Below are 14,432 nucleotides of genomic sequence, written 5' to 3'. Positions count from 1 at the left end.
GCACGCCCCAGCCGCCATCGCTGCTCCAGGAGCGCAGCGCGGGGAAGCCGCGGCGGTACGAGAGCCACAGCCGCGAGCGCACGTCCCGCGAGAACCCGCGCAGCTCCTCTGCGGGGCGGCACCGCGCGCGTCACCGCGGGGCTGCCCCCACAGCGCCCCACAGACCGGCCCCGCCCCACAACTCGGTCCCGCCCCATAGACCGGCCCCGCCCCATAGATCGGCCCCGCCCCATAGACCGGCCCCGCCCCATAGCTCAGTCCCCCCCCATAGCCCCGCAGCGGAGCTGCCCCATAGAGAGCAGGGGCTGCCCCATAGAGCACGCTCAGAGCAGCCCACAGACCGGGGCTGCCCCATAGAGAGAGCTCTGTCCCATAAAGAGGGGTCCCTGCCCCATAGAGCGCACTCAGACCGGCCCCCCCACGAGAGCTGCCCCACAGAGAGGGCTCTGCCCCATGGAGCAGGGTCAGACCGGGCCCCGGAGAGGGGGGTCTGCCCCATAGAGAGGGGTCCGGCCCCATGGAGCAGGGCTGCCCCATAGAGGGGTCCCTGCCCCATAGAGCGGAGTCTCTGCCCCATAGCTCGGTCCCTGCCCCACAGCGCGGTCCCCGCCCCATAACTCGGCCCCTCCCCCATCGCTCGGCCCCGCCCCCGCTCACCCTCGCGCGCGGGGCTGTACTCGCGCCCCAGCACGTGCAGGGGGGACCCGCGGGTCACGTGGCTCCGGGGCCGAACCGGAAACCCTGTGTGTGTGGGGGGAGGGGTGTCAATGAAGAACTTCCGCTTCCGGTGCTACCGTTACCCCACCCCCTCCCGCTTCCGGTATTACCGGTTCCCCCTCCCCGGTTCCACTATTACCGGCTCCCACCCATTTCCGGTTCCGGTATTACCGGTTCTCCCCCCCCACTTCCGGTTCCGGTACCGTATTTGAGGCTGTTCCAGGCCGAGAGCACGCGCCCGCGCACGCGCGCCGCGGGGGGAGGGGGCGGGTCCCCGGAACAGCCGGACGCTCCCGCCGCCGCCCCTCCCCCCCCCCGCGCTCGCGGCGCGCGGCGGGAGGGGGCGGGGCGAGGGGCGGGGCCTGTCCCCGGCGCGAGAGGGGCCGCCGCCCGCCGCCATCTTGGGCGCGGAGCGGCGGAAGTGGCGTCACGGGGGAGGGGCGGGGCGGTGGTGTCATGGTGATGGGTCACGTGGGGCCCCATAGGGCGGGGTCTGCCCCATAGAGAGGAGTCCCGGCCCCATGGAGGGGGGTCTGCCCCATAGAGCAGTGTCTGCCCCATAGAGAGGGGTGTCTGCCCCATAGACAGGGGTCCCGGCCCCATAGAGCGGGGTCTACCCCATAGAGAGGGGTGTCTGCCACATAGAAGGGTGTCTGCCCCATAGAGAAGGGTCCTGGCCCCATAGAGGGGGGGTCGGCCCCACAGAGGGGTGTCTGCCCCGTAGAGAGGGGTCCCGGCCCCATAGAGCAGGGCCTGCCCCATAGAGAGGGGTTCCGGACCCATAGAGTAGGGTCTGCCCCATAGAGAGGGGTCCCGGACCCATAGAGCAGGGTCTGCCCCATAGAGAGGAGTCTCGGCCCCATGGAGGGGTGTCTGCCCCATAGAGAGGGGTCCCGGCCCCATAGAGCGGGGTCTGCCCCATAGAGGGGTCCCGGCCCCACAGAGCGGGGTCTGCCCCATAGAGAGGGGTCTGCCCCATAGAGGGGTCCCGGCCCCACAGAGCGGGGTCTGCCCCATAGCTGTGGGGCTGGGGCCGGGCGGGGCACGCCGGAGCCGCGGGCGCCTTTGGCAGCGCCGAGCCCAGCACCTGCCCCGGCCCGCGGCGTTCCCAGCCCCACCCCGCGCCCCACAGCGCCCCACAGCGCCCCACACCCGTGGGACCCACACGTCTCCCCACAGCCCGGGGGGGGTTCTCTCTATGGGGCAGGTCCAGGCCTGCCCGCACAGACCCACGGACACCCCAACCCTCTATGGGGCTGCCCCACATGGCGCCGCTCCGCCCCCCCCCCCCGACCCCGCCCGGCCCCGCCGCGCCCCACGGAGGCAGCACGGAGCGGAGCGGAGCCGGGACCCGCGGTGAGTGCCCCATAGATCCTGCCCCCCATTATCCTGCCCCGTAGATCCTGCCCCCCATTATCCTGCTCCATAGATCCTGCCGCACATTATCCTGCCCCATAGCTCCCCTGCGCCCCATTATCCAGCCCCACAGCTCCTGACCCTCATTATCCTGCTCTCACAGCTGCTGGGCCCCATTTTCCAGCCCCACAGATCCTGCCCCATAGATCCTGCCCCCCTTATCCTGCCCCATAGCTCCCCTGCACCCCATTAGTTAGCCCTGCAGCTCCTGCCCCCCATTATCCTGCCCCTCATTATCCTGCCCCATAGATCCTGCCCCCCATTGTCCTGCCCTATAGATCCTGCCCCCCTTATCCTGCCCCATAGCTCCCCTGCACCCCATTATTTAGCCCCACAGCTCCTGCCCCCCATTATCCTGCCCCATAGATCCTGCCCCCCATTCTCCAGCCCCACCCCCAGCCATGGGGCGCAGCCGCACCCATCCCGCCCCACATACTTGGGCCGGTTGCCCCATGGCGGGACCCTGCGGCCGCCCCCCGCGTGCCTGGGCCTGTCTCTTGGGTGGGGTGGGCACGATGTGGGGCAGCACCACGGGAGCATGTGGGGCTGAGCGTGGGGGGGGGGGGGTGCGTCACGCACACGCGTGTGCACGTGCAGAGCCCCGCGGGGCACATACGTGGGTGCGCGTGTGCAAGCGCACGTGTGTGCATGGGCCGTGCACGAGCGTGTGTGGGGCAGGCTGCGGGTGCCCTTGCACGCCTGTGAGTGCACGGGGGCCACACGCGTGGTGCACACTCGTGTCCCTGTGCCGCACGCATGTTGCACGCTCACATCCCTGTGCCACACACATGTTGCACGCTTGTGTCCCTGTGCCACATGTGACGCACACTTGTGTCCTCATGTCACACACATGTTGCACACTTGTGTCCCTGTGCCACATGCGTGGTACATGCCTGTGTCCCTGTGTCACACGCATGTTGCACACTCACATCCCTGTGCCATACTCGTGGTGCACACTTATGTCCCTGTCCCACGTGTGATGCACACTTGTGTCCTCATGTCACACAGATGTTGCACTCTCGTGTCCCTGTGCCACATGCGTGGTACATGCTTGTGTCCCCGTGTCACATGCATGTTGCACACTCGTGTCCCAGTCCCACGTGTGATGCACACTTGCGTCCTCATGTCACACGCACGTCGCACACTCACATCCCTGTGCCACGCGCGTGATACATGCCTGTGTCCCCGTGCCACACACATGTTGCACACTCACATCCCCGTGCCACACGCGTGGTACACGCTTGTGTCCCCATGTCACACGCATGTCGCACACCCGTGTCCCCGTGCCACACGCGTGGTGCGTGCCTGTGTCCCCATGTCACACACATGTCGCACACACATCCCCGTGCCACACGCCTGGTACACGCCTGTGTCCCCATGTCACACACATGTCGCACACCCATGTCCCCGTGCCACACGCCTGGTACACGCCTGTGTCCCCGTGTCCCGCCCGCCGCACGCTCACCCCGTGCCCCCCGCCCGCAGCACGATGCAGCCGCCCTGACGATGGCTCCGGGCCCGCTCCCGCCCGACTCCGTCCTCGCCCTTCACTACAACTACACGGGGAAGCTCCACAGCGGCCGCTACCGCAGCGCGCTGCGCCCCGAGACCCTCCTCTTCCTCCTGGGCTGCGCCTTCATCGTGCTCGAGAACCTGGTGGTGCTCGTCACCATCTGGAGGACCAAGAAGCTCCATTCCCCCATGTTCTACCTCCTGGGCAACCTCACCCTGTCCGACCTCTTGGCCGGCATCGCCTACACGGCCAACATCGTGCTCTCGGGCTCCACCACGCTGCGCCTCACGCCGGCGCTCTGGTTCCTGCGGGAAGGAGGGGTGTTCCTCACGCTCTCCGCCTCGGTGCTCAGCCTCCTGGCCATCGCCGTGGAGCGCCACCTCACCATGGCCCGGCTGCGGGTAGCGCAGCCCGAGCAGCGCACCCGCATGTGGGCGCTGGTGGCGGCCAGTTGGGGCGCGGCGGTTGCGCTCTCGGCTCTCCCCGCCCTGGGCTGGAACTGCCTCGGGGACCTCCCCGCTTGCTCCACGGTGCTCCCGCTCTATTCCAAGCGCTACGTGTCCTTCTGCGTCGCCGTGTTCCTCGGCATCCTCTTGGCCATCGTGGTGCTCTACGCGCGGCTGTACCGCGCGGTGCGGCGCGCAGCCAACCTGCGCCCCGCGCACGCCGCGCCCGCGCTGCTCAAGACGGTGGCGGTGGTGGTGGGCACCTTCATCGCCTGTTGGTCGCCCCTCTTCCTCCTCCTGCTGCTGGACGCCTGGTGCTGCCCCCGGGCTTGCGCCGTGCTCTATCACGCCGATTACTTCTTGGGTTTGGCCATGGCCAACTCGCTGCTCAACCCGCTCATCTACACCGGCACCAGCCGCGAGCTCTGCCGAGCCGTGGCGCGGCTGCTGCGCGGCGCCGGCGGCTGCTGCCGCCGCCGCGGGGACGAGCGGGGCCAGAGGGACACGCAGGGGCAGGGAGCGGGGACGAGGGGGAGCGGGAGCCGGTCCGGGAGGGGAGGGGAGGCGGTGCAGGGGTGACCGGGAGAGCTGGAGCCGTCTGGGTGCTCAGCTCCGTCCCATTGCCTCGTCCTCAGCCCTGTCCCATAGCCCCGTCCTCATCCTCATCCCTGGCCCGTAGCCTTGTCCTCATCCGTGTCCTTGTCCTCATCCGTGTCCCTGTGTCCATCCCTGTCCCATAGCCCCATCCTCATCCTCAGCCCTGTCCCATAGCCTTGTCCTCATCCCTGTCCTTGCCCTAATCCGTGTCCCTGTGTCCATTCCTGTCCCATAGCCCTATCCTTATCCCTATCCTCAGCCCTGTCCCATAGCCCCATCCTCATCCTCATCCCTGTCCCGTAGCCTTGTCCTCATCCGTGTCCTTGTCCTCATCTGTGTCCCTGTGTCCATCCCTGTCCCATAGCCCCATCCTCATCCTCAGCCCTGTCCCATAGCCTCATCCTCACCCCTATCCTTGTCCTCATCCGTGTCCCTGTGTCCATCCCTGTCCCATAGCCCCATCCTCATCCTCATCCATGTCCCATAGCCCCATCCTCATCCCTGTCCTTGTCCTCATCCGTGTCCCTGTGTCCATCCCTGTCCCATAGCCCCATCTTCATCCTCAGCCCTGTCCCATAGCCTTGTCCTCATCCGTGTCCTTGTCCTCATCCGTGTCCCTGTGTCCACCCCTGTCCCATAGCCCTGTCCTTATCCTCATCCCTGTCCTTGTCCTCGTCTGTGTCCCTGTGTCCATCCCTGTCCCATAGCCCCATCCTTATCCCCATCCTCAGCCCTGTCCCATAGCCCCATCCTCATCCTCAGCCCTGTCCCATAGCCCCGTCCCTGTCCTTGTCCTCGTCTGTGTCCCTGTGTCCATCCCTGGCCTCATCTCTGGTCCCTGTCCCAATGCACATCCCTGTCCCCAGCCTTGTCCCCCGTATTCCCCCACATTCCCATATGTCCCCCCATATCCCCCCGTGCCCCCCCATTCCCATATGTCCCCCCCATATCCCCCCGTGCCCCCCATTCCCATAGGTCCCCCCCATATCCCTCCATGTCCTCCCATTCCCATATGTCCCCCCCATATCCCCCCGTGTCTCCCCATTCCCATATGTCCCCATTCCCATATGTCCCCCCCGTGTCCCCCCATTCCCATATGTCCCCATTCCCATATGTCCCCCCCCCATGTCCCCCCCGGTTTTACACCCATATGTCCCTCCCGTGCCCCCCCATTCCCATATGTCCCCCCGTGCCCCCCATTCCCATATGTCCCCCCCCATATCCCCCCCCGGTTTTACGCCCTGTCCCGAATAAAAGCCCCCCCCGGGGTCACACGAGGACACGCGCAGGACTCCCCCCTCCCCCCTCCCCTTCCCTTCCCATAGACTCTTATTCTGACAGGGAAAAGGGGGGGGCGTGGCTCCATGACGTCACGCGGGGGGGGGCGTGTCCCGGCCGCGGGGACTCTTACCGCGGCGGGGGCTCCGCGCGGTGCTTAGTCACTGCCCCCCCCGCGCCCCCCCCCCGCCGCCTCCCGCCGCCGTCGGGGCCGCGCCATGGACGGGTGAGACCCCCGAGACCCCCCCCCGGGCCCCCCCGCCCGGCCCCGCCCCCCCGGACACCCCCCCGGGATGTGGGAACACCCCCCCCCCCCCCGGTCCCCGTCCCGTCCCCCCCCCTCGCCGGGCTATAGGGACACACACATTGGAACCGCCCCCCCCCGCCACGGGAGGGACGGAGATACCGGAACCCCCCCCCCCGCCTTGTGTCCCTATGGGGGGGTGTCCCATGTCCCGTCCCTATCGGGGGGGGTCTCGGTTCCCCCGTTGTATCCTGCGCTGGTTTTGGGGGGGGGGGGGGTCACTTCACTCGGAGCCTGTTGGATGTGTGTGACCCCTCCTCTAACGCTGGGGTTGATATAGGGGTGCACCCCCCCCGAATCCCAAGGAGGGGGGGCCACTGCGATGCTGCGGCCATGGCGTCCCCCCCCCCCGTGCCTCAGTTTCCCCAATGGGTGCCCCCCTCATCCCTACGCCTCAGTTTCCCCACCACCTCCTAACCCCACTTTGGGGGTGTCCCCCCCCCCTCCATTTCTCTCCCTATAGGTCCACCCCCCCATTGCCTTAACCCCAAGCCGGGGGGGGTCCCTTCGACACTGGGGCCATGGCGTACCCCCCCGTGCCTCAGTTTCCCCAATGGGTGCTCTGGGGTTGATATAGGGGTGCCCCCCCTCTAACCCTAACCCCCCCAAAACCGCAAGCCGGGGGGGGGTCCCTTTGACACTGGGGTCATGGTGACCCCCCCCGTGCCTCAGTTTCCCCAATGGGTGCCCCCCTCCTCCCTACGCCTCAGTTTCCCCACCACCTCCTAACCCCACTTTGGGGGTGTCCCCCCCCCCTCCATTTCTCTCCCTATAGGTCCACCCCCCCATTGCCTTAACCCCAAGCCGGGGGGGGTCCCTGCGATGCTGGGGCCATGTCATCCCCACCACCCCCGGAGTGCCCGGCCGAGGTGACCCCCTCCCCGGGGGGCTCGGGCTCCTTTAGCTACAGCCTGGCCGAGCACCCCACGGCCGCGCTGGCCGTGATGAACCAGCTCCGCTTGGACCAGCAGCTCTGCGACGTCACCCTCCGCGTGCGGTACCGCCGGCACAGCCCCGGCGACGCCGGCGACGCCGCCGCCGTCGACATCCCGGCGCACAAGGTGGTGTTGGCCGCTTCCAGCCCCGTCTTCAAAGCCATGTTCACCACGGGCCTGAAGGAGCGCGGGATGGAGGTGATCCCCATCGAGGGGGTGCACCCCCGCGCCATGGAGCGCTTGGTGGAGTTCGCCTACACGGCGGCCGTGGCCGTGGGGGAAAGCTGCGTCCTGCACCTCATGAACGGAGCCGTCATGTACCAGATGGACCGGGTGGTCCGAGCCTGCGCCGACTTCCTGGCGCGGCAGCTGCATCCCAGCAACGCCATCGGCATCGCCGCCTTCGCCGAGAGCATCGGCTGCGCCGACCTGCACCAGCGCGCGCGGGAGTACATCTACATGCACTTCGGGGAGGTAAAGGGGGTGTCGGGGGGGGGGGAGTGATGGGGGGCTGCCCCCCCCCCCACCCACCCAAAAGGGTGCGGGGGGGGGTGGTGGTGGTGGTGGTGAGGGAGCTGCACCAAAGGGGTATGAGGGGGGTCAAGGGGATGGGCGCGATGAGGAGCCTGCCCCGAGGGGTTGGAACCTGCCCCAAGGGGATGGGCGCGATGAGGAGCCTGCCCCAAGGGGATGGAACCTGCCCCAAGGGGATGGGGGCAATGAGGGACCTGCCCCGAGGGGATGGGGGCAATGAAGAACATGCCCCAAGGGCTTGGAACCTGCCCCAAGGGGATGGGGGCAATGAAGAACATGCCCCAAGGGGTTGGAACCTGCCCCGAGGGGATGGGGGCAATGAAGAACATGCCCCAAGGGCTTGGAACCTGCCCCAAGGGGATGGGGGCAATGAAGAACATGCCCCAAGGGGTTGGAACCTGCCCCGAGGGGATGGGGACAATGAGGGACCTGCCCCAAGGGGTTGGAACCTGCCCCAGGGGGATGGAACCTGCCCCAAGGACATGGGGGCAATGAGGGACCTGCCCCAAGGGGTTGGAACCTGCCCCAAGGGGATGGGGGTAATGAGGACCCCCCTAAGGGGGTATGAGGGAGTCCAGGGGGCACTGAGGACCCCCCAAAGCTGCTGGATGATCTCAGGCTGGGTTTATGGTTCCATCCCATGGGGTGACGGGGTCCCCATCCCTTCTCCTGCAGGTTTCCAAGCAGAAGGAATTTGGGGCGGGGGGGGGTGTCATAGGATCATGGAATGGGTTGGGATGAAGGGACCTTAAAGCTCATCCAGTTCCAATGGGCAGGGACACCTTCCGCTAGAGCAGGGTGCTCCAAGCGCTGCCAGGGATGGGGCATCCAAACCTTCTCCCTTCAACCCATCCCAGTGTCCCACCACCCTCCCGGGGAAGAGCTTCCTTATCTCCAACCCGAACTTCCCCTGTTGCAGTTTGAACCCGTCACCCCTTGTCCCATCCCTGCTGAAGGTCCCTCCCCACATCCCTGGAGCCCCCTTCAGCCCCCCGGAGCCGCTCTGAGCTCTCCACGCAGCTTCCCTTCTCCAGGCTGAACATTCCCAATGTCCTCAGCCTCCACATGGGAGATCCCGTACCTGGAACTGCCCCAGGGGCATCACCTTGTGCTCGGCTTTATTGAGCTCCATGAGCTTGCCGTTGGCCCCCAATCCCACGTGTCCCTCTGGATCCCATCCCGAGCGGTGTCCTCAGCTCGCTGCTGCCTCCCGTTGTCCCTATGGATCCCATCCCATCTCCTTACGTCCCCACTGCCCCCCACAGCTCTCCCATCCCACCATCCCTCTGAACCCCATCTCATCCCATCGCACCATCCCTATGGACCCCATCTCATCCCATCCCACCGTCCCTCTGGATCCCATCTCATCCCATCTCATCCCATCCCACCATCCCTATGGACCCCATCTCATCCCATCCCACCATCCCTCTGGACCCCATCTCATCCCATCCCATTGTCCCTCTGGACCCCATCTCGTCCCATCCCACCATCCCTCTGGACCCCATCTCATCCCATCCCATTTTCCCTATGGACCCCATCTCATCCCATCCCACCATCCCTATGGGACCCCATCTCATCCCATCCCACCATCCCTCTGGACCCCATCTCATCCCATCCCATTGTCCCTATGGACCCCATCTCATCCCATCCCACCATCCCTATGGACCCCATCTCATCCTATCTCACCCCATCCCATTGTCCCTCTGGACCCCAACTCATCCCATCCCACCATCCCTATGGACCCCATCTCATCCTATCTCACCCCATCCCATTGTCCCTATGGACCCCATCTCATCCCATCCCACCGTCCCTATGGACCCCCTCTCATCCCATCCCACCATCCCTTTGGATCCCATCTCATCCCATCCCACCGTCCCTATGGACCCCATCTCATCCCATCCCACTGTCCCTCTGGACCCCATCTCATCCCATCCCATTGTCCCTATGGACCCCATCTCATCCCATCTCATCCCATCCCTCTGGACCCCATCTCATCCCATCTCATCCCATCCCACCATCCCTCTGGACCCCATCTCATCCCATCCCATTGTCCCTATGGACCCCATCTCATCCCATCCCACCGTCCCTATGGACCCCCTCTCATCCCATCCCACCATCCCTTTGGACCCCATCTCATCCCATCCCACTGTCCCTCTGGACCCCATCTCATCCCATCCCATTGTCCCTATGGACCCCATCTCATCCCATCTCATCCCATCCCTCTGGACCCCATCTCATCCCATCTCATCCCATCCCACCATCCCTCTGGACCCCATCTCATCCCATCCCATTGTCCCTATGGACCCCATCTCATCCCATCCCACCATCCCTCTGGACCCCATCCCATCCCATCCCACCATCCCTCTGGACCCCATCCCATCCCATCCCACCATCCCTCTGGACCCCATCTCATCCCATCCCATTGTCCCTATGGACCCCATCTCATCCCATCCCACCATCCCTCTGGACCCCATCCCATCCCATCCCACCATCCCTCTGGACCCCATCTCATCCCATCCCATTGTCCCTATGGACCCCATCTCATCCCATCCCACCGTCCCTCTGGACCCCATCCCATCCCATCCCACCATCCCTCCGGCTCCCGCCCCGACGCCGCCTCCTCCTCTCCCCGCAGGTCTCCAAGCAGGAGGAATTCTTCAACCTCTCCCACTGCCAACTGGCGACGCTCATCAGCCGCGACGAGCTCAACGTGCGCTGCGAGTCCGAGGTCTTCCACGCCTGCATCAACTGGGTGAAGCACGACTGCCGCAACCGGCGGCCCTACGTGCAGGCGCTGCTCCGCGCCGTGCGCTGCCATTCCCTCACCCCGCACTTCCTGCAGACCCAGCTCCAGAAGTGCGAGATCCTGCGCGGAGATTCCCGCTCCAAGGATTACCTGGCGCAGATCTTCCAGGACCTCACCCTCCATAAAGCCACCACGGTCCTGCCCTGCCGCGCTCCCAAGGTCGGGCAGCTCATCTACGCGGCCGGCGGCTACTTCCGGCATTCCCTGTGTTTCCTGGAAGCCTTTAACCCTCGGGATGGCTCCTGGATCCGGCTGGCTGACCTGCAGGTCCCCCGCAGCGGCCTGGGGGGGTGTGTGGTGGGGGGGCTCTTCTATGCCGTGGGGGGAAGGAATAACTCTCCCGATGGGAACACGGACTCGGCGGCCATCGACTGCTATAACCCCATGACCAACCAGTGGTCCCCCTGCGCCCCCATGAGCGTCCCCCGCAACCGCATCGGGGTGGGGGTCATCGATGGGATGATTTATGCCGTGGGGGGGTCGCACGGATGTGTGCATCACAGCAGCGTGGAGAGGTGAGGGGGGGGCAAAGGCGGGTGTGGGGAGGGGGGATGTGGGGCAGGGGGGGGTCTCCCCAGTCTGGTCTATGGGCATAGACTGGTGGAGGGGGGGGGGCTCGGTCTGGTCTATAGGCGCAGAGATGCACGAGGGGGGGCCCCAGTCTGCTTCTGGGGCTGGTAACACAGAGCCTGCTCTGTCCTATGGGGTGCAGAGCTGCACTGGGGGGGCTCCAGTCTGTTCTATGGGGCAGAGATCTGCCTTGGGGGAGTCCCAATCTGCCCTATGGGGCACAGACCTGCACTGGGGGAGTCCCAATCTGCCCTATGGGGCACAGACCTGCACTGGGTGGGGGGGCCAATCTGCCCTATAGGGCACAGAGCTGCACTGGGGGTCCCCCAATCTGCCCTATTGGGCACAGACCCACACTGAGGGGGCCACAACCTGTCCTATGAGGCACAGATTTTCACTGGGGGGGTCCCCAATCTGCCCTATAGGGCACAGAGCTGCACTGGGGGTCCCCCAATCTGCCCTATGGGGCACAGACCCACACTGGGGGCGCCCCAATCTGTCCTATGAGGCACAGAGCTGCACTGGGGGGCCCCCCAATCTGCCCTATGGGGCACAGGCCTGCACTGGGGGTCCCCCAATCTGCCCTATGGGGCACAGAGCTGCACTGGGGGGGGGCCCAATCTGCCTTATGGGGCACAGATTCTCACTGGTGGGTCCCATATCTGCCCTATAGGGCACAGAGCTGCACTGGGGGGCCCCCCAATCTGCCCTATGGGACACAGAGCTGCACTGGGGGGGCCCAATCTGCCCTATGGGGCACAGATATTCACTGGTGGGTCCCCAATCTGCCCTATAGGGCCCCCAAGCTGCACTGGGGGGCCCCCCAATCTGCCCTATGGGGCACAGGCCTGCACTGGGGGGGCCCCCCAATCTGCCCTATAGGGCACAGAGCTGCACTGTGGGGCCTCCAATCTGCCCTATAGGGCACAGAGCTGCACTGGGGGGGGGGGGGGGGGGGAGCCTCAATCTGTTCTATGGACACAGATCTGCCCTATAGGGCCCCCAATCTGCCCTATGGGGCACAGACCCCGTGGTTTGGTGTCCCCAAACCTCTCCCCGTGTGTGTGCCCCCCCCCCTCCCCCCCCTCCCCCAGGTACGACCCGGAGCGGGACGAGTGGCAGCTGGTATCGCCGATGCTATCGCGACGCATCGGGGTGGGGGTGGCCGTGCTCAACCGCCTCCTCTACGCCGTGGGGGGGTTCGACGGCAGCAGCCGCCTGCGCTCGGCCGAGTGCTACCACCCGGAGCGCGACGCCTGGCGGCCGGTGGCCGCAATGGCAACGATCCGCAGCGGCGCCGGTGAGCGGGGCTCGGAGCAACGGGGTGCGGGGGGACCCATAGCATAGACGGGGGGGGTCTGACCGATGCTGTGTTGTTGTTCCCCCCCCCCCCCCCCACATAGGGGTCTGTGCCCTCAATAACTGCATCTACGCCATGGGGGGGTACGACGGGACGGACCAGCTCAATAGCACCGAGCGCTACGACGTGGAGGCGGATGCCTGGAGCTTCGTGGCACCGATGCGGCACCGGCGCAGCGCCCTCGGGGTCACCGTGTACCAGGGCAAGATCTACGTGTTGGGTAGGTTGGGGGGGCCCGCACCGGTTCTGTGGGGCGCACTGGGGTGGGGGCAATATGTTCTATGGGGACAGTATGTTCTATGGGGCACATAGTGCACTGGAAGGGGGCAATATGTTCTATGGGGCACAAATATACCCTGGGGGGCCCCCAGCCCCATTCCCCCCCTGCAGCCTTCCCTGTAGCCCCCCCCCCAATCACAGACCCCCCCGTCACATCCCCCCCATAACAGACTCCTCCATCACATCCCCCTGTCACATCTCCCCCATAGCACAGACCCCCATCGCCCCCCCATCACCCCCATAGCACAGACCCCCCATAGCTCTCATCAGCGCCCATAGCAGACCCTCCATAGCACAGACCCCCATCACCCCCATAGCACAGACCCCCCATAGCGCAAACCCCCATAGCCCAGACCGTCATGGCCCCCCATAGCAGACCCCCATGGCCCCCTCGCCCCCCATCGCCCCCATAGCACAGACCCCCATAGCCCAGACCCCCATCACCGCCATAGCACCCCCATAGTACCCCCATCACCCCCATAGCACCCCCCATAGCAGCCCCATAGCACCCCCATCACCTCCCATAGCACCCCCCACAGCACCCCGATAGCAGCACGCCCCATAGCACCCCCATCACCCCCCATAGTACCCCCCATCACCCCCATAGCACCCCCCATCACCTCCCATAGCACCCCCCATAGCAGCAGCCCCACAGCAGCAGCCCCATAGCCCCCCCCATAGCAGCAGCCCCACAGCAGCACCCCCACAGCAGCAGCCCCATAGCAGCAGCCCCATAGCACACCCATAGCACCCCCCATCACCTCCATAGCACCCCCCATAGCAGCCCCATAGCAGCACCCCCATAGCAGCAGCCCCACAGCAGCCCCATAGCGGCAGCCCCATAGCACCCCCCATAGCACCCCCCAGCAGCCCCACAGCACCCCCCCAGCAGCCCCGCAGCAGCCCCATAGCGGCAGCCCCGCCCGCAGGGGGCTATGACGGTCACGCCTTCCTGGACTCGGTCGAGTGCTACGACCCGGTGGCGGACGCCTGGACCGAGGTGACGCGGATGACGTCAGGACGCAGCGGCGTGGGCGTGGCCATCACCATGGAGCCGTGCCGGGACCAGCCCCCCCCGCAGTGCCCCTGCTGACCCCGGCGCCGCCGTGGGGGGGGGGGGACCCCGGGGGGGGCGACGCACGACGCCGTCGCTTCCCCCCCCCCCTTTAACCCCACGGCGGCCGATGGGGGAGGGGGGCGATGCTGAGACCCCCCCTCCCCCCCAATGACCCCCCCCGGTTTTAAAGCGGACACACACACACACACACACACACACACACACACACACACACCGGGTTTGCCCCCCCCCCCCAGTGAGCATCGTTTTATGGATTCACGATCGCGTTGTTACTGGAATAAAGCGACTTTTGTGATTAAACGGGACGCGGGGGGGGCACCGGGGTGAGAACGGTCATAGGACCCCCCCTCCGAGCACTGTGACCCCCCCATAGCCCCCCCAACCCATTCCCCCCTATAGCCCCTCCATCCCGTTCCCCCCCATAGCCCCCCATCCCGTTCCCCCCTATAGCCCCCCCATCCCATTCCCCCCTATAGCCCCCCCATCCCATTCCCTCCTATAGCCCCCCCATCCCGTTTCCCCCATCCCATTCCCCCCATAGTCCCCCCATCCCATTCCCCCCTATAGCCCCCCCATCCGGTTCCCCCATCCCATTCCCC

At 66.2% G+C, this 14,432-nt stretch overlaps 2 protein-coding genes and 1 long non-coding RNA gene across 3 annotated transcripts; 2 read left to right on the top strand and 1 right to left on the bottom strand.

Annotated features, from left to right (window-relative positions):
- Window positions 1-6: 6 nt before the first annotated feature.
- On the bottom strand, window positions 7-1,140 carry LOC115603414. Its single transcript, XR_003989865.1, has 3 exons — window positions 921-1,140; window positions 658-741; window positions 7-108 (listed from the first exon to the last, which is right to left on the bottom strand). It is a non-coding gene; the product is annotated as an uncharacterized LOC115603414 (long non-coding RNA).
- Window positions 1,141-3,669: 2,529 nt separating this feature from the next.
- LOC115603377 (sphingosine 1-phosphate receptor 5-like) lies at window positions 3,670-4,671 on the top strand. Its single transcript, XM_030475196.1, has one exon. The coding sequence runs from the start codon at window positions 3,835-3,837 to the stop codon at window positions 4,669-4,671; it is 837 nt and encodes a 278-aa protein (XP_030331056.1). The 5' UTR covers window positions 3,670-3,834.
- Window positions 4,672-6,073: 1,402 nt separating this feature from the next.
- On the top strand, window positions 6,074-14,133 carry KEAP1 (kelch like ECH associated protein 1). The gene is made up of 6 exons (XM_030475226.2): window positions 6,074-6,193; window positions 7,047-7,680; window positions 10,376-11,061; window positions 12,211-12,416; window positions 12,520-12,696; window positions 13,685-14,133. The coding sequence occupies exons 2-6, from the start codon at window positions 7,105-7,107 to the stop codon at window positions 13,846-13,848; spliced, it is 1,809 nt and encodes a 602-aa protein (XP_030331086.1). The 5' UTR covers window positions 6,074-6,193; window positions 7,047-7,104; the 3' UTR covers window positions 13,849-14,133.
- Window positions 14,134-14,432: the final 299 nt, after the last annotated feature.

This window comes from Strigops habroptila, unplaced genomic scaffold, assembly GCF_004027225.2.
Source record: "Strigops habroptila isolate Jane unplaced genomic scaffold, bStrHab1.2.pri NW_022045634.1_ctg1, whole genome shotgun sequence".
NCBI lineage: Eukaryota > Metazoa > Chordata > Aves > Psittaciformes > Psittacidae > Strigops > Strigops habroptila.
This window is presented reverse-complemented; position numbering and strand designations above follow the sequence as displayed.

Excerpts from the sequence above, each read along its gene's own strand:
- KEAP1 (XM_030475226.2), top strand. The coding sequence starts at position 7,105 with ATGTCATCCCCACCACCCCCGGAGTGCCCGGCCGAGGTGACCCCCTCC. Across the intron at positions 11,062-12,210 it reads CATCACAGCAGCGTGGAGAG|GTACGACCCGGAGCGGGACG; the intron begins GTGAGGGGGGGG and ends CCCCTCCCCCAG. Across the intron at positions 12,697-13,684 it reads GGGCAAGATCTACGTGTTGG|GGGGCTATGACGGTCACGCC; the intron begins GTAGGTTGGGGG and ends CCCCGCCCGCAG.
- LOC115603377 (XM_030475196.1), top strand. The coding sequence starts at position 3,835 with ATGTTCTACCTCCTGGGCAACCTCACCCTGTCCGACCTCTTGGCCGGC.